The sequence below is a fragment of the Bombina bombina genome, chromosome 4, assembly GCF_027579735.1.
Source record: "Bombina bombina isolate aBomBom1 chromosome 4, aBomBom1.pri, whole genome shotgun sequence".
In the NCBI taxonomy this organism is placed as follows: domain Eukaryota; kingdom Metazoa; phylum Chordata; class Amphibia; order Anura; family Bombinatoridae; genus Bombina; species Bombina bombina.
This window is the reverse complement of record NC_069502.1, coordinates 743,739,900-743,760,141: the sequence shown is the minus strand read 5'-3', so window position 1 is coordinate 743,760,141 and position 20,242 is coordinate 743,739,900. Positions and strand designations below refer to the sequence as shown.

General features: G+C 35.1%; 1 protein-coding gene across 1 annotated transcript in view; it reads left to right on the top strand.

Annotated features, from left to right (window-relative positions):
* Positions 1 to 298: 298 nt before the first annotated feature.
* The window catches only part of SMOC2 (SPARC related modular calcium binding 2), a 369,443-nt gene continuing 349,499 nt past the window's right edge, over positions 299 to 20,242 (top strand). Inside the window, exon 1 of the mRNA XM_053710993.1 lies at positions 299 to 1,014. Within this exon, the coding sequence (XP_053566968.1) occupies positions 928 to 1,014 (87 nt within the window). The 5' untranslated portion in view covers positions 299 to 927. The remainder of the gene's footprint in view (positions 1,015 to 20,242) is intronic.

The following is a 20,242-nucleotide window of genomic DNA, read 5'->3' as shown; positions in this document are numbered from 1 at the left end:
TATATATATATATGTGTGTGTGTGTGTGTGTGTGTGTGTGTGTCTGTGTATGTATATTTAATATGAACCCTTTAGTTTTAAATCTAGTAAACTGCGTGAATCATTTAAATTTCAGTTGTACATTTGAAAAAGAAGAAAATAAAATGTCACAATACATTTCTAACAGTGTGGATTTTAGTATGTTTTTATTTTTCTTACAAATAAGAGTGTCACAGGCTTAATCAATCAACACAAGATCAGCAATGTTGGGAGGAGGAAACCCTGGAGGTTGGGCTCCAAAGATTCAGAAGAAGAGAGAGAAAAGAGAGTTTTTTCTCATCATTTGCTAAGTTGTTAGTGATTTCTAGCTAAGCTACACCTTCCTTGTGAAGGAAAGTCACAGTCAGCCTATTGCCTGCAGTCACTGAGGCTTTAGGCAGGTTTTCTGTTAATTCACTTTGGCAAGAAGCAACCATTAGATGACAGATCTCTTAAAGGAAGGGGGGAGAGAGAAAGAGGAGAAAAAAAAAAATCAACAACTTTAGAAAGAAAAAGATAACCACCATCAGATAAGAGACCAATCAGGGTAGGAGGGAGACAGAGGAAGACTTAGGTCTGCGAGTCCAGGAGCAGAGTGCATCTGTCAGATGTGCAAGTGTGAAAGACTTGCCGGGAACAGAGTAAAAAAGCAATCGGAATGTATTAAGAAAGGGAACTGACACTGCTTTATTTCAAGAAACTGAGCAGACTTCAGAAAAGTGACAGCAGAGAAAGGGCTGTGGAGAGAGACAACAGCCCTCACACAGAGACTCCCGGAGACAGCAGAATCTATAATAACAAAAGTGGGCTAAGAAAAGCTTTAAAGGCAAAACTCAGTTCCAGATCATAATCCTAAAGGAAATCCCTTTTATTTCTGAAGTGTGGTTTTCTCACTTCTATAATAGGAGGATGCTGCATTGTGTTAAATACAACTTTCTTTTTCTGATCTTCTGCTGGTGGCCAGTCATCCATGCACAGAAATTCTCAGCTCTAACGGTAAGATACTAATTTAGTTTGCCATTTAATTTATGATAGTTTTTTTTCTATATATATATATTTTCGTTATGACTCTTTTTTTTTTTATACTGTTACTATTGTAATTGTCATTGTCACATAGCAGGGAGCTCTGCAGCCTGCAGCTACAATTCTGCCCTCCCCCCCTCTCACCCATTTTTGTAAAGCTGAAGAATTCTATACTCCTCAGGTTTCAGATGTAGGTAACCTACCGTTCATTGGTATTGTAGTTTGCTGAGCTGCTGACTTGGGCTCTGTCCCAAAAAAAAAAAAGAAAAAAAAAAAAGAGAGGAATAAAGGAAACTCCATATGTCAATTTAATTAGATTTTACATTTATGTTGGATTTTATTTATAAGAATTAAATGCACTTTATGGTACTGGTATTGTTTACTGGTACTGTGGCAGCTGTTCATACAATATTACATGTTTAGTTGTATTATACCCGTTTATGACAAATCACATTATTTATAGTATGAAGCATATTAGGTACTATATATCGATCACATATAATAAGAAGTGGAAAAAGCAACAGCAGTTTCAGCAAGAAGGTACAAATTTAGCTGGTTTCTTATCACTCCATATTGTTGCAGTCATCACATAAATTAACAATAATTGTTCAATTACCCTTCCATAATCTTCCTATTCATATGCTATTGAGAGCTGTAGTAAGTCCATATTCACTATAGAGTAATTGACAAACTAGAGTAGAGAACTAGAGGCTAATCATTATACCTTATCAGTGTTGCATAGATAACTAATTTACTTTGCTATGACTTTTCTTTTGCATAGAAGGCAAAACAATGCTTAGGTGCTCCAAACGCATCACTTCAATCGGACGTGTTGCCTCTTGTAGAAATGTTGATAGTGAATTAATTATATGGTAATTTAAGACTTTATTGCCAAGTAAATTCAAGTCTTTATTGCCATGTCAAATGTACAAATTGCAAACAAATTTGTCAGTAGAAAATTCAAATATTTGATGGAATATTGCTAGAGATTTCAGCTAATTTATTGCAAAATCATACAAGAAATCAGAATATTTTTAACATTTCTGTAATTGGATGTTAGTTGTTGGATTTTTTATAAAATGTATAAGTTTAAGCAGTGTGGGGAAGTAATTAAAAGGGTATTAAAGGAACGTGAAAACCAAAACTTTTCTTTCATGATTTTGGTAGAACATACAATTTTAAACAACTTTCCAGTTTACTTCTATTATCAAATGTGCTTCAGTCTCTTGGTATCATTTGTTGAAGGAGCAGCAATGCACTACTGGTTTCTAATTGAACACATGGGTGAGCCAATGACAATCGGTATGTATAAGGAGCCACCAATCAGCAGATAGAACCTAGGTTCTTTGCTGCTCCTGAGCTTTCCTAGATAAACCTTTCAGCAAAGGATAACAAGAGAAGGAAGTAAAGTAAATAATAGAAGTAAATTGGTTGTTTAAAATTGTATGCTCTGTCTAAATCATGAATGTCTAATTATGACTGTACTGTCCCTTTAATGTAATAGTGTTTAGATAAATCATTCTATAATTAGATTGTTACTACTTAACTAATGTATATGATTTTCCTGTGTTTGGCCACTATGATTGTAACCATTTCAGCTATTAAAATATTACCATGACTGATCATTTAAATGGAAAACATATATTAGATGTTTAATTTAATAGTTTTGTCTTATAAAAATACAGTGGTGACCAGAATTTGTGAGTTGGGGGTCTACTGCTTTGTGAAGCATGTTAGAGTGATAAACCTGAATTTATAGTAAGCCCAACCTTTTGGTGCAATTTTGACAGATCACATTTTTTTGTCTAAGGGCTATATCTGTTGTACAGATGTGCAAAACTGTTTTGGCTTTTCAAATTTAGTCACATTATCACTTCTGTCTCAGAAGAACACTGAAAATCTCACAACAAATTTGTTACAAAGCTAGTCAAAATTTTGTCCAATAGAAGTTTATGATCTATGTTTTAGACATAATAGCTGAGCTATATTAATATATCATGAAATTTATATGAAAAAAATGTTTTCTAGCACCAGTGCATCTTTACTACATAATATGTTAATGGATCCTTGAAATCTATATAGGTTAAAGAAACAAAAATGTCTTAATACATAATTAATTGCCTTATATTAAGGAGCTGCCATATTTATTGTTCTGTTTGCCATATGTTTTAACAAATATTCCAACTCTCATATATCTAAATCACATGCTATCTATATGGAGACAAAAGTTTGAGGAAAGGAATATAATTTAAAAAAGATATTTTAATGTAGTAATAAAATGTTCTTTTTTTTATCACATTTGATTATTGAATGAATGCTGTCTGGTTATGCACAAGTTAATGTTAACAATATATAAAGTGATATATAGGGGGATATTTATAAAGCTGTTAGATGCAGCTTTATGCAGCTTTGGTTCAGGCTCACATAAGCGAGTCTGCAGACAATAGTTAAGGAGCAGCAGTCATCAGACCGCTGATTCCTAACCTGCATGCTAACTCTTAGCTAGCGGACTATAATCACCCCGGACAAGTCCGACCGTTGTGATTGACAGCCTCTGCTGGCGTGCGATTGACCGTGTGCTAGCAGGGGGCGGCAATGCACTAGCAGCTGCTGGTGCAATGATAAATGCGTGCAGCATATCGCTGCCCGTGATACCGAGTGGACAGGCTCACTGGAGCGAGCCTTGTCTACCCTGTGCTTGTTAAATGTCGGTCTTAAATTTACACCTAGGAGTTGCTATGTATTAGTTCTCCTGTGGACATACCAATGAGCCAATATGGAGTGGCCTAGGCACCTAGCTGCCAATCACCAGCTTTTCTTGCTCATGACTTTGGAATTAGTCAATATAAGCGTGCTAAATAGGGCACACTCTGAACAAGGTTTAAAGGAATATGAAAGTCCAAATTACATTTCCAGGGTTCAGGTAGAGCATGTAATTTTAAAATACTTTTCATTTTGTTTTATTTTATTAAATTTACTTTGTTTTATTGGTATCCTTTTTTGAAAAACATACTTAGGTTCAGGAGTAGCAAAGCACTACTTAGAGATAATTGGTTATTGGCCGCTACACACATATGCCTCTTGACCTTGGCTCACCAGATGTGTTCAGCTAGGTTGCAGTATTGCATTGCTACTCTGGAACTAACTTTAACTATGTGTTTAACCCTATTCACAGGCTTTAATTACATAGTTATATGCAAGTAATAGTGTCATGTTAAAATGTTCAGTCATATTAGAGCTTTTTCATTTTGCACTTTTATTTCCCTTTAAGGAATAAAAAGGATATTTAAAAGGACCAGTAAATATAGCAGATTTGCATAATCAACAAAACATGATAAAAAGACAATGCAATAGCACTTAGTTATGTCTTTTTCCACTCCTCCTGCATCATGCGACAGCCATCAGCCAATCACAAATGCATATATGTATATTCTGTGAATTCTTGCACATGCTCAGTAGGAGCTAGTGACGCAAAAAGTGTAAATATAAAAAGACTGTGCACATTTTGTTAATGGAAGTAAATTGGAAAATTGTTTAAAATTACATGCGCTATCTGAATAATACAAGTTTAATTTTGACTTGAGTGTCCCTTTAAATTGTCATTTTATTGCAAAACAAAAAAAAAGGGAAAAAGCACAATATGCTGATAGTTTAAAAAAATGCTTTAGAATTCCTGGGCAAGTCAGATCTATTTCACCACCAGTCAACTAATGTGGTTTACAGCTAATAACTCATCCTTACGCTTGTTTTCGCCTTGCAGTTTTCACAAAACCATAATTGATACAATATGTGTAAATACAATTATTCAACATTTAAACAAATGCTTCTTGGAATGTAAAAGGATATGCAGTGGGTAACCTGTGTACAAATGGCACATTATTACACAGCTGACTAGGGCATTGGTACATTCTGTTTCATTGGATTGAAGGGAACACACACATTGAAATGTATTGCAAAATTCTATCATCTCTGCTTAAAAAAAAAAAATAATAATCTCACCAAAACCAAAACAATAAATCCTCTATGCTTTTGTCAGCAGCAAGGCAAGATGAGAGGAAGAAGACTTTTTGTTCATACCTGACATTCTTTTGTAGGGGTGTGGTTTTTTCCTTTTTAGATTTGCCTGCTATCTTAAGGTGAGATAAACTGCTAATTGCAAACTCAATTGCTTTGTAGCACATTTTATCAGTTTACCACAGATACCTCAGATCTGTTTAAAGCCACATTGGTTACCACTAAGGAGGAGATAAACTAAGTTGTTAAACAATTTTGCTGTTAAAATTGTACAGTGCTTGTAAATGGATGCAAACAGATGCTAGTTTGATATAGATTATGGCTATAGCAGTATCACTGTAGCAGCCAAACCAATATTATAATGTTTTTGTATATTATATGACTGTCTGTGTATTGTATAATTAAAGGACCAGTAAATACAGTATATTTGCATAAAGAACAAATGCATGACAACAAGACAATGCAATAGCACATAGAGGCCTATTTATCAAAGGTCTGTCGGACCTGATCCAACAGTGCGGATCAGGTCCGACAGACCTCGCTGAATGCGGAGAGCAATACGCTCTCCGTATTCAGCATTGCACCAGCACTTGTGAGCTGCTGGTGCAACGCTGTCCCCTGCAGATTCGCGGCCAATCGGCCGCCAGCAGGGGGGTGTCAATCAACCCGATCGTACTCGATCGGGTTGAATTGTGGCGATCTCTGTCCGCCTACTCAGAGTAGGCGGACAGGGTTATGGAGCAGCGGTCTTTAGACTGCTGCTTCATAACTGGTGTTTCTGGCGAGCCTGCAGCACAGGCCCTCAAGCTCCATTCGGAGCTTGATAAATGGGCCTCAATGTCTGAACTTCAAATGAATAATAGATTTTTTGACAAATGTCAAAGTTATATTTATTCCCACTCCCCCTATATCATGTGACAGCCATCAGCAAATCACAAATGCATATACATATAATCAGTGAATTCTTGCACATGCTCAGTAGGAGCTGGTGACTCAAAAAGTGTAAATATAAAAAGACACTGCACATTTTGTTAATGGAAGTAAATTGGAAAGTTGTTTAAAATTGCTGCTCTATCTGAATCATGAAAGTTTAATTTTGACTTGAGTGTCCCTTTAATTTAGTTTTTTTGGCAATACAAGATGGACAGTTTGGTTAATGAAATATAGACAGGAAATTATTTATTTACAGTTCTTAAATGTCCATTATAATACAAGAATTTTGTGCTGTGATTCGTTAGCGCATGCCATTTTATAAATTCCACCCCTGCAAGTCTCTGTATTTAACCCCCGAGCAGACACAGCTGGTGAGCCTCTTAGTAGCGATAGCTTTACGACCCAGCTGTGGTTATCATAAAACAAATATTTGTTACTAATATTCTATTTTTGCAAAGGTGTTAAACATGTTCTCAGAAGACGCAATGCATTGACACTACTGAGCAGGATGCAGACGTTGAGCCAATCAGAAGAGGCATAAAAATGAGCCTGCCAATCACTGGCCATGTGTTCCTGGGGAATGATGTGCACCTGGTGTGCTGGTTTAACTGTTTGTTTATATAATTTGCAAAAATGTGTTTAATACTAAAATGCTCTTAAAGGGACATGAAGCACAAAACAATTCTTTCATGTTTCAGATAGAACAATTTTAAACAACTTTCCAATTTACTTCTATTATCTAATTTGTTTAATTATCTTGGTATCTTTTGTTGAAGGAGCAGTAATGCACTACTGGGAACTAGCTGAAAGCCAATGGGAAGAGGCATATATGTGCAGCCACCAATCAGCAGCGTCTGAGCTATCTAAGTATACAATTCAACAAAGGAGAAAAAGAGAACTAACCAAATTTGAAAATAGAAATAAATTTGGAAAGTTATTTAACCCTTTGAGTGCTTAGCACTTTCCCACCTGGGTGCTAAACACATTTGAGGGTTTTTTAAATTTTACATTTTTTAAAATATTTTTTTTTACTTTTTTTTTTCTTTTCTTTTCAGATCCCCAAGACTTATACCGTTGGAAAGGATAGGCGATTACCTTTCCAACGGTGGGTCTTGGGGGTCTGTAGCTGTTTACATGCCTGAGATACAGGCTTCTAAGCAGCATGCCCCCTTTCCCTATATTGTCCTTTGTCATTTTTAAATAAAGTTGTTCGGTGACGTCATCACGTCATTACGCATGACGTCACTGCACAAAACGGAAAGCCCCGGTGATGCCTGTCACTCTACAGGCACGATTGCCGGGGTAGGAGCGGGTGGGAGCCCCCAGATCTCCCTCAAGGTGGGAGAGTGCTAGCGTTAGCACCTGAGTGAGAAACTCTAACGACGGCTCAGAGCCGTCGTTAGCACTCAAGGGGTTAAAATTGCACACTCTATCTGAAAAAAAAAATTGGGTTTCATGTCCCTTTAATAGTTTAGAGCATATTATGTGTTTATTTCCCTTAAAATGAGTTGGTTGAGCCAATAGAATGTTTTAAAGAAGTCTTAAAAGGATAGGACTGTTAATTGTAGTATAATTGCATAATAAACAGGTGCAAAATAAAATGACAATGCAATAGCACTTACTCTGAACTTTAAATATATTTTTTTGACAATTTAAAAAATGTACTTCAATTTTCCAGCCCCCTGTATCATCTGACAGTCATCAGCCAATCACAGACTCATATACATATGCACTGTGAACTCTTGCAGTTGCACATGCTCAGTAGTAGCTGCTGCCTCACCAAAACTTGCACAGTTTTTTTATATCCACACAATCTAATAGATGTCAATTGGAAAGTTCTTTAAACTATATGCTCTATCTGAATCATGAAAGGTTAATTTTGGTTTTAGAGTCCCTTTCAATTGCCTTTTTTAATGAAATTTGCATTTTATAATGAAATTTGCATTGCAAAGTACTTTGCAATAGTATGGAGTGTGTGTGGAGCTGTATTACCCCAGAATAGTAATGATAGTGATGTCCTTTTGGTGTTGTAATGTGCATGTCACCAAGTGTAGATCATAATCTTCCATTTTGTCACAGATGCACAGACACAGTTTTGTTGTTATTAAAGGGACAGTCTACTTAAACATTGTTATTGTTAAAAAGATAGATAATCCCTTTATTACCCATTGCCAAGTTTCGCATAACCAACAATTATATTAATATACTTTTTACCTCTATGATGACCTTGTATCTAAGCTCTTGCAGACTGCCCTCTTATCTCAGTGCTTTTTTTAAGCTTTTTACAATCTTGCTTTTTAGCCAATCAATGCTGGTTCTTGTATAACCATTATCATTCTCTACGGGAGTGAGCACAATGTTATCGATATGGCACACACGAACTAGCACTGTCTGGCTTTTGTGCAAGATTTAAAAAGTTAATAAAAAGCACTGAGATAAGGGGCAGCCTACAGGTTCTTAGAGACAGGCAAATTAAAAGTTTATAAAGTATATTAATAAAACAATGTTGGTTGTGCAAAGCTGGGAATGGGTAGTAAAGGTGTTATCTATCTTTTTAAACAATAATAAAAAAACAAGTAGACTGTCCCTTTAAATTAGATATTGTATCCCATGCTGCATAACAACTAGCACAGAAAATAATAATACGGCACATTAAAGTAGTTTTTGTTTTGTTGTATCTTAAAGACGGGTATACAAATTGTTACAGTTTGTGTTATTTTTATTATTTTAACGTATGCTTCTGTATTGAGAATACAAGTACTCATTCTCAAGTCCAGAACTCCAAAATCCAGAGTTATTCTGAAATCCAATCTTTTTCATGATTTTATTTTAAAGAAATAAAATTATTAAAAATTAACATTTTCCCTGCCAGTAAGTCACAGTCTGCCTCCTTTTTTTATTTAGTTTTTGTGTTGTAAAATGCAATTGATAGTCTTACAGTGACCTTTTCAGAAAAAGTTGTCAGCTGCATGATATTATAAAGTAGCCGTGTGGGGGCAGCGTAATGCTTTTTAATATTAAAACATTTTCTGCTATCCAAAGCACAAAATTATTTCAGAATTTAACTTAAATTTATTTAATGATAACTTGTGCAATAAACATTGAAGCGTTTTAATTTTGGCAGTATTTTGGATGGTATTTTATATAAAAAATAATTAAATATGATATAAAACTACCTTTATCTTGCATATATACTGTAAGCTGTATTATGCTATCTAAATATTCTGAAAACCAAACTATTCTCAAATCCAAACCTGTTCTGGTCCCAGGCAGTTTGGTTAAAGGGTTTTCTACTTGTAATTTTGTTTTTATTCACTAATAAAACAAAAGTGTACACATATGTGCTTTTTCTTTTACCATAACAATCAAAATAAATAACTTTAACATAACTGTTTTGAATGTATACAAACTGCACTTGGAGATTAATTAGTGCTATTGTCCCCTGCTTACATAACTTTTCTACAGAGAAAACATTTGTTACTCATATTTTCAGTATAGGTGAAGAAACAACAGACAAAAGTAGCTTTCCCAAATAACAACATACATGTGAAGGATCTGCTTGCAACAATTAAATACACTCCAGCAGGTAAAATAAACCCTTTGGTAAACATTAAAGGGGAGAATATTATGAAAGAACCTTTTTGGTTGACCTTTAACTTCCAGAGTAATCCTGATACATAAACAATGCAAAGACTAACAGATTATTAATTAAATTAAATTTTCTAGTGGAACTGGAATAGTTTAGTGAATGCACTGTCTATACTTGTACTGCATTTAAAAAAAAAAAACATATAACCAAGTGTTCCTTGTTTTTTTGTAGTTATTTATTGAAAGTAAAATAACAAGGTCAAAATCTGTCTACATTTCTTAAAGGGATACTGAATCCAATTTTTTTCTTTCGTGATTCAGAGAGCATGCAATTTTAAGCAATTTTCTAATTTACTCTTATTATCAATTTTTCTTCATTCTCTTGCTATCTTTATTTGAAAAATAAATTTCAATACCCTGGACAGCACTTGTTTATTGGTGGATGAATGTATCCACCAATCAGCAAGAACAATCCAGGTTGTTCACCAAAATGGGCCGGCATTTAAACTTACATTCTTGCTTTTCAAATAAAGATACCAAGATAATGAAGAACATTTGCTAATAGGAGTAAATTAGAAAGTTGCTTAAAATTGCATGCTCTATCTGAATCACAAAAGAAAAAAAAATAGGTTCAGTGTCCCTTTAATGAAGGGAAATGATTACTGTACTTGTGTTTATTGCCTTTTCAGTTGTAAATGCACCACTATAGTATTGCAAGAAAAATGTGATAGTCAAATTAGCAACAATAAACATAAGTAAATGGACATTAAAGGTCAATGCAAGCTCAGGCTAAAAATAAATTTAACAGTGAAACATAGGTTGCATATAAATAAACATTGGCTTTGTATTTTAACAGATGTTTATAAACCTGCCACACATATATAATTAGTTTTCTTAAAATTGCTAGTTTATCTTATTCTACAGTTTATAATCAAACCTATTATGTTTAATGTATACTATAAATCAGTGGTCAGAACCTTATTGCCCTGATGAACCTATATTTCTATGCAAGTGATTTAGTGTTTGCTTAAAATAAAGGGACATTATACTGTAAAATTGTCTTTACCTTAATGTGTTTCGAATGACTTGTTATACCAGCTGTATAAAATGTATGTTAAAATGCTCATCTAGGTTTATTTTTTTTATTTGACATAACTGGTTTTGTTCTTTGAAACCACAACCAATCAAAATGGGTTGAACTTGCAGGGAAATCAGATTTGCTTAGTTTATCACTTTCTGTACACACATGATTCTTCATATTATCTCTGTAAATACTTAAAACAATGGAAAATTAATATTTATTATATCTCTTCTACCTCCTACTGGGAGTGTAATTTCTTCTGCTAGCTATGTTTGCACAGCTTTTCTTTAACCAATTTTTAAGTATAGAACCTTTCAGAATAGTTAGGGATACTACAGGAAAAAAGCAACTATTTCAAATGCCAATATAAAGGTAAATGGGCTATTTGTAAACATTTTATTACACTTCAGCAGGTAAAATGGATCATTGGAAACAAACTAAACTACACCTCAAGATTTTTATATAAAATGTTTTGTTAGGTGTAATGAAAAAAAATTGCAATATACTTTCATTGTTTATTTTGACCCTTTTTTTAATGTATTTTATCACTGATAATGATATATATATATATATATATATATATATATATATATATATATATATATATTCCAATTCTCTGAAATTGAAATGCACTTCTCAAGGCAAACCCTGTTATATACTGTATCTTTCCCTAATTGGCTTTAACGGATAACAACTGCAAATCAAATCAATGCATTTTATACTAACATTATGACATTGGATAGCCTTGTGGTCTACAGACTGAAGCTTGGATTGGCTCCTCCAATTACAGCTTCTTTAAAAAAAACAAAAAACATTTAGACTTGACTGATATTTTATTCTATAGCAATATAACAAACTTGTAATTACAATGTGTTCACTGTCCCCTTAAAACTCTTCATTGCAACGGGAATAATACCTGTTGTAAGTTTGTGGATACAATAAAAAAATTTCTGGGCCTGTATGTATTATCTTCCTAAAGCATTGCTCTTCTGAGGTTTTTTTAAATACAAGTATATTTTGCTTTGAATAATAGAATGTCTAATAGATGTTCACCAACAAATAAAGTGGAGCAATATCCTGTGTGCTTCCTCATTTGTAAATTTGAGTACATTGGACTTTCCCGACTGTTGGGAATCACAGATAGTATTGTAGTAAGACAGACAGTAGATAGTAAGTAATGTATGTTTTTAGATACAATTAGCAAATCTTTATTGATTGTGTTACAGATGTTAAACGTGAATGAAATACATGTACAGAAACTCATCTAGAACAATTTCACAAGCTGCTTAACCCTTCTTAGTAGAGTCCTTGCTACTAAGGCAGAGAGGAACTAGACAAACTCTGCTTACTGTGAATAGGAGTGGCAGTACAGCATCTGTTTGTAATAAATGCACTGTACCCCCACCCTCTGGAATATTGCACCTTATTTGTAAGCAAAAACTCTTTTGATGCCCCCATTTTTAGAAAGATGTGCAGAACATGTATTTATCAAGCACATCTTTCCTGCTACATATGTTGCAGGGCTGGTCCAGGAAGCTATAGACCAGTAAGCCTGACATTATTAGTTGGGAAGATACTGGAAGGGTTTATAAGGGATTGTAACTAAGAGTAAATTTTGAGTAAATCAGCATATTTTTATGAGTAATAAATCATGGCAAAGAAATCTAATTAGATTATATGTGGATGCTATCAGGAATGTAGATACAGGTAGATCAGTTGATGTGATTTACTTGGATTTTGCAAAGGCTTTTAATACAGTACCACATGAGAGATTATTGAAAATAGATTAAAGGGAAACACTTTAATATAGTAATATAGAATTACAAATTGTATATATAAAAAACTTTGCAATCTAATTTCATTATATATTTTGTTTCTTTTTCCTGTAATTCCATTCTGCAATTATGAGCTTTTCAGTTCCTGTTATAAATAGAAGTGCAGAACACTGTTATATTCCACACAGCCATTGGCTGCACACTCTAGTGACCTATTTATAACTATCCCTAATTGGCCACAGCAGAGAAGGTAACCTAAGTTACAGCATGGCAGCTCCAATTGTTTTATAGACACTAAGGGGCCGATTTATTAAGATGCGGGCGGACATGTAGCCGCCTCAGACCGCTGCTTCTTAACTCACGGCTCACACGGAAACTGCTACATTCGCAGCATGTTAAATCGGCCCCTAAAATGTTACACTTATTTTGTCAGTATTTAAACAGCAAATGAAACTTTAAAAAATACGTATATATGTTATTCTCAGACTAATCTTTTCTTTGAATGCATCATTATATCTAGCATTTATTTTGTATTTAATGTCACTTTAAAATGTTAGCTCATGGATAAAGAACTGGATAAAATACAGGAAGTAACGTGTTGTAGCAAATGGATCATACTCAGATTGGACAAACACAATTACTGGGGTCCCCCAATGAACAGTACTGTGCCCTGTTCTTTTTAATATTTATGTAAATTACTTGGAGGAAGAATTAAATTGCAACATCTGTATTTTTGCAGGTGATACAAAGTTGTGTAAGGTGATTATATCAGTGCAGTATGTAATTGCTTTGCAAAAGGGTTTACAAAAATTGATAGAATGAACTTGTAAATGACAGATGAGATTTAATATTGGTAAATGTAAGCTTCTACATCTTGAAAGTAAAAATATGCAGGTTACCTACTATTTAAATGAGACTAGAATTAGCAAAACAGAGGAGGAAAATAATTTAGGCATACTTATAGATAACAAGCTAAGAATGAGTGCACAATGCAGGGCAGGGGCTCCTAAGGCTAATAAGCATAGGTGCAGGGAAAGAAAGCACAATGCTATCATTATATAAATCCATTATAAAAACTCACTTTGACTACGGAGTGCTGTTCTAGGGACCGATTTTAATAAAGGATATTGCAGAATTTTGCAGAAAAAGTTAATAAGGGGAATGGAGGATTTAAACTATAAGGAGTGGTTAGCCAAATTAGGTCTGTTTAAAAAAAATCTGATTGAGAGGTGATATGCTTACTTAAAACAAATATATTAAAGGTCGATGTACAGAGTGGGAGAAAGAACTATTTATTCTAGGCAATTGCAAGTGACATTTTGTTTTGCTGTTCTATTCTTCAGTTTCTCAAGAGAACTCTCCTGGTGGCAAACAAATCTCTTCAATTTGTATATTATCCTATAGACCAGTGATGGCTAACCTTGGCGCCCCTGATGTTTCAGAACTATATTTCCCATGATGCTCAACTAGACTGCAGAATGTCTAAGCATCATGGGGAATGAAGTTTTAAAATATCTGAGGTACCAAAGTTAGCCATCACTGCTATAGACCATATTTTTTTATTTTTTTTTTAACTGGAGAGTGAGAGGCAAAGAGTGTGTTTGTTTTGTAGTACTCGAGTATCAATAACTGAGGATGTTGATTGCGCATATTACTAAATTTCACAATGTTTGCTACAGTATATGTCACTTTTTAATAATAATAATAATAATAATAAATAATAAACAGATTGGTGCTATACTCTCCTCCTTTATTAATTCTATATGTTTTACAAATCTGTATTTATTGTTTTGGCATGAATTAGTGTGATTTTGTATAACCTAGGGACGTTCATTTGTTTTGTTACGAATGTCAATTTGTAAGGAAAATGTGGATATTTGTTTTAACAAAACGAATATCCAAATGAATGTACAAATTAATTTAAAGAAAAACAAATATAATGAATGAATATATTTGTTATTCTTTAAATAAGGTGTGTTACTTACCTTTAGCGTGCTGGGGAAATGCTCTTATCCTCTTCATCTTCATAGACCCCAGGGCCATGCTAATGTTCCTGTTAGTTTGGCTAGTGTGCTACAGGTACATTAGAGTTTTGAATCCCTTCTCTTTTTGCGCAAGTGAGCGGGGTGGGTGCACTAATCCGACCTTCTTTACAGAGTCCAGGGGGCATATTTAACAATGTGCCAGCGGACATTATACAAAGTAACGTATCATGTCCGCTGCACATCGCCTGTCGGCATTTATCATTGCACCAGCAGTTCTTTGGCCGCTAGCAGGGGGTGTCAATCAACCCGATCGTATTCTGTCCGCCACCTCAGAGCAGGCAGACAAGTTTATGGAGCATCGGTCTTTAGAAACGGAGCTTGATAAATATGCCCCCAGGGATGCACTAGTAGGAGAATTAGGACGGATTAGCACGCCCCTGTCTACACTAAAGGAGAAGGGATCCGCTAATGTATTTGTAGCATGCTGGGGAGCTGCGCTAACAGAAGCATTAGTACGACCAGGGAGTCTACAAAAAAGAGGATTATATCACGGCTCCCCAGCGCGCTACAGGTATGTATGAAGGTAGGTTAACATTTACGTTCGGTTTAATAAAAAAACAAATGTGAATGTTAACAAATATTCAGTATTTAGTTAGTTTTATAGATGTATCTAACAGTGCAGCAGACAAATATTTTGAAAAAACAAATTTTTCAGAATATTCCTTCCAAATGATTTTTCCAAAACAAATGATTCAGTGCTGCACAAGTCTATGGGGCCTATCTATGAAAGGCCTGTCGGACATGATCCGACATTGCGGATCATGTCCGACAGACCTCGCTGAATGTGGAGAGCAATACGCTCTCTGCATTCAGCATTGCACCAGCAGTTCTTGTGAACTGCTGGTGCAACGCCACCCCCCGCAGATTGGCCGCTAGCAGGGGGGTGTCAATCAACCCGATCGTATTCGATCAGGTTGAATTGCGGCGATGTCTGTCCGCCTCCTCAGAGCAGGCGGACATGTTATGGAGCAGCGGTCTTTAGACCGCTGCTCCATAACTTGTGTATCTGGTGAGTCTGAAAGCTCGCCAGTAACACGGGCATACGGAGCTTGATTGATAGGCCCCCATAACCCTACTCATATACACAGTGATACAGAATTTGGTAGCACTCTACCAATAAATGATAATAATATTCATATTAATAATATTAATGTTTTCACACACATTTGTTTGGATTTAACATTTCCGGGCTTAAGTGTTCATGCAAATAAAAGTCATAAAATCTTTGTAAATAAATCATATGAATTTTGAAGGTTCAATATAGTTTAGTACTAGATGTTAAACTTATCGACTGAAATTCTTTTCAACAAATGATAGAAAGTGAATGAAACAAATTAGATAATAGAAGTAAATTGGAAAGTTGTTTTTAATTGCATGTTCTATCTGAATCACGAAAGAAAGAGAAAAAATGGGTTTCATGTCCCTTTAAGCATCTATGTTCTAGAAAAAGGTTTACACACGTGAATATTGGGACAGAGCTAAAGTACACTCGGCCACTGTGCTTGCAGCTCATCTCACTAAAGCTGCTAATCTGTAAGTGATAATTTATTCAGTGTGAAGCAAACAGGTGACTGATAAGGGTCACATTAGTGCCTGGGGGCTTTAACAAAAATAAAAGGCATAACATAGAATGTACAGATTGTGGCTACTGCTTCCTGTTTTATGTTTATAGATATTGTTTTTCTTCAGCAGTTTTTGATATGGAAATATTTTTCCAAATTTCAGTTAAAGGCACATGAAAGTCAAAATTAAACTTTCATAGTTCAGACAGAGCATGCAATTTTAAGTGACATTTCAATTTACATGCATAATCAAATATGATTCATTCTGTTAGTATCCTTTATTGAAAAGCATACCTAGGTAGGCTTAGAAGTAGCACTACTGGGAGCTAGCTGCTGATTGGTGTCTATAGACCTATGGCTTTTGCCATTGGCTTACCCAATTAAGGGGACAGTAACTGAAAAATGTAATTCCTCATAGAATGCTTAAATATTCACTTTTATTATTAATTTTGCTTCCTTTCCCTGTAATTTAACTTTGAAAATCATAGTTTTTTTACTCCCGCTGGAGAGCATATAGAATGCAGAAACTTGAGACTCCTATACGCTGTACAGTGATTGGTTGATTTGTACATAAGATCATGTATATCAGTTCCTTACTGGACATGGCACAAGAAGTAAGATAAACAACATTGAAAAGGCTTTTCAAGGAGTGTGTCCTGGGACTGTGAAACAATGATTGTTGTTTTCTAACAAAATGACAGTTTTAAAGGACCATTATTAAATATAGTAAAATTGTAAAATCAACAAGTGCATAACAAAAAGCGCACTTATTTTGAATAAATGAGCAGTAGAATCAAATATCAATATTTACTTAAATTTGCCTGCCCTTTGTATCATGTGACAACCATCAGCCAATCACAAACTCATACACATTTACACTGTGAACTTTTGCACATGCTCAGTAGCATCTGATTCCTCAGTAAGTGCGCATATTAAATGACTGTGCACAAGTCTCTTAAACATGCATGTTCTATCTGAATCATGAAAGTTTAATTTTAACGATAGTGACAATGCAGTAAATAATTTCTGATGTAAAAGTTAGAGTTCCTTTAAAGGGACTTATTGTTTACAAATACAGGTGGCCCTCGATTTACTCCGGTTCATTTTGCGCCGTTTCAGAATAACAACCTTTTTTTTCAGTCATGTAACTGCTATTGAAAATGCTTTGGAAATCAATGCACTAATTAAAATAGCCAGTAGGTGGAGCTGTCCGCTTGTTTTGCAGCAAAGTTATGCCACTTAACAGCCTTAAATTGATCTGTGTACACAGATCAGACCAGATCTATTGAGCAAAATTTAGCAGGCACTTCCCTATTATCTTCCTGTCCAGCAGCTTGAGGTGAGGGTGCCTAACTGCTTATTAATCACTGCAGATTGAAATGCATAGAATAGGTGCAGACCCAATATTATCTAACATGCTAACAATGCAGAGAACTGATTGCAGAAAAATGCAAGTAAAAAAAAAAATGTTTTTGTTCATTAAACTTAGTTTGATGATGATGCAGTCTGTTGTGTGATTATTTAATTAGGTGCTGTTTAGCAAATGTTTTTGTTCATTAAACTTAGTTTGATGATGATATAATCTATATTATTAGGTTTATAATGCTGTTTAGCATTTAAAGTCTTCATTTCAAACCTTTAAAAAATAATGTATTAGGTGTTACTTATGACAATTTTGAGAGGGGCCTGGAACCTAACCCCCTCACTTCCCATTGACTTACATTATAAACTGGGTTTCAATTTACAACGGTTTCGATTTACAACCATTCCTCCTGGAACCTAACCCCGGCGTAAACTGAGGGCTACCTGTATAGATAATTCCTTTATTACTCATTCTCCAGTTTTGCATAACCAACACAGTTATATTAATATACTTTTTACCTGTGGTTACCTTGTATCTAAGCCTCTGCAGACTGCCCCTTATTTCAGTTATTTTGACAGACTTGCATTTTAGCCAATCAGGGCCCCTTTAACAAGTAACTCCATGGGCATGAGCACAAAGTTATCTATATGGCATGCATGAACTAATGCCCTCTAGCTGTGAAGAACTGTCAAAAGCATTCAGATAAGTGGTGGCCTTTGAAGAGCTTAGAAATTAGCATAAGGTTTAGCTTTCAACTAACAATACCAAGAGAACAAATCAAATTTGATGATAAAATTAAATTAGAAAGTTGTTTAAAATGACATGTCCTATCTGAAACATGAAAGATTAATTTTGACTAGACTGTCCCTTTAAGCAGCACACAGATGCTTAGCTTTATAATGTTTCGCTTTATGCTACAGAACTGTGGAAGTGACTACTCATGTATTAGTGTTAGCAAATTCATAGCAAGCTTTTTTACCACATTGTCTTAGGGGATACATTCTGAGGCTGCTAATGTAGTCTGGTCTAGTCAGTTATTTCCTCAGCAAGAAACCACAAAGCTAATTGACAGATAGAGCAAACATCAACACTTCCAGACAGTAAGGATATGTCTCTAGAGTCTGCTGCCTCAATAGATAAGGGACATTGAAGTCAACTGCTTTCAAAATAAATGTTTTTAAGCATTTAGAAAAGTCACTTTATAAATTATTTGCTCAGCATTGCACAGCTAACAAACTACTTGAAACCCTCAGTGAGTGTGTAAATTGTATCTGCCTTGTTGAGAGATAGCTTTAAATGATTCTGTGCACTGCTCTAAGCAATCAATGTAGAATGTTGCTGGTCCACAACATTAGCAGACTACTTACATTACAGAATTTGATTTACAGCCTTTGGGTCATATGTATCAAGCTCTGAATGGAGCTTGATGCCCCGTGTTTCTGGTGAGCCTGCAGGCTCGCCAGAAACAGCAATTATGAAGCAGCGGTCACAAAGACCGCTGCTCCATAACCTGTCCGTCTGCTCTGAGCAGGCGGACAGACATCGCCGAAATCAACCCGATCGAGTACTATCAGGTTGATTGACACCTCCCTGCTGGCGGCCTTTTGGCTGTGAGTCTGCAGGGGGCGGCGTTGCAATGCTGAATATGGCGAGCGTATTGCTCGCCGTATTTAGCAATGTAATCGGATCAGGTCCGACAGACATTGATAACTAGAGGCCATAGTATAAATTTATAACACATTTCAAAGATTCTTTATTCGAGATAGTAAAATCCATTTAAACATAAAAAGTCAACAAAATGTTAATACATTTAAAACCTTAACAAATCAAATGCCATATTTTTAACCTTTGCCATTAAAAAAGTATATGTGTACCTTTTTTGTTTTAATCCATCTGTTAAAGGGTTAAATTAGTTCATATAGTATTGCTTCTATTGCAATGTTATGCCGGCCCATTTGGATTAACTCTTTTTTTTTTAATGACAATTCCAGTGAACATCCAATCAGCATGTGTGTCATTTGACAATGTTGAAGTCCAGCCCCTTTAAAGCTCTTAGAAAGCTTATGTAAAGAGGGGATGTGACTGCTCTATACATCACAGTCCAGGCAAAAGAGGAAATAAAGGGGGGGCAGAGGAGAAGACAATACCAATTAGGATTTTAAATATTTTATTATAAAATATATATACTTAAAAAAAAAAACAATTATGTGGTTTTACTTGCAAACTAATATATTTTTCATTGCAACATTCTTATTGTCTGAAATTTACCATCACTTTAATTTTACTATGTACAGTATTCCTTTCTCTTCCATGTATTTGAGGTTGATGGGGACCTCTTATCGTTTTGTGGGTGGAACTGTGTTGGGAGGAATGGGATCATGGGTGGTTAGTAGGCAGGGTTGTGGGTGTGCCTGGTTGAACAGTTGGTGTGTCTGGGTAATTTTTAGGAGTATCTGGGTAATTTGTGGGAGTGTCTCGGAGTTCCGCGGGTGAGCCTAAGGGAAATTCTTCAAATAAGGACATATGACTGTCTCAGAGGGGTAGAGTTGGGAGGTAAATTAACCCCTTCTCTGCTGAGCCTTTTCACACCCCTCTGCTTGAGTTGGTTTGAGGCCTAGTTTCCATTGCTATTGTAAATATTGTAAAATGGTGGTAAAATAAAACATCTCAATAGATGTTCATGGAGATACTTGTAGTTACTACCAGTTTACATCAGCAATGCATTTATTGAATTTAAAATCAATTTTGCTGCTTTTTGTATGAATTAACCTCACATACTGTACACATCCTTTTGTCAGCAGGCAAAGCAATTTTAACAAAAAAAAGTAGATGCATAAATA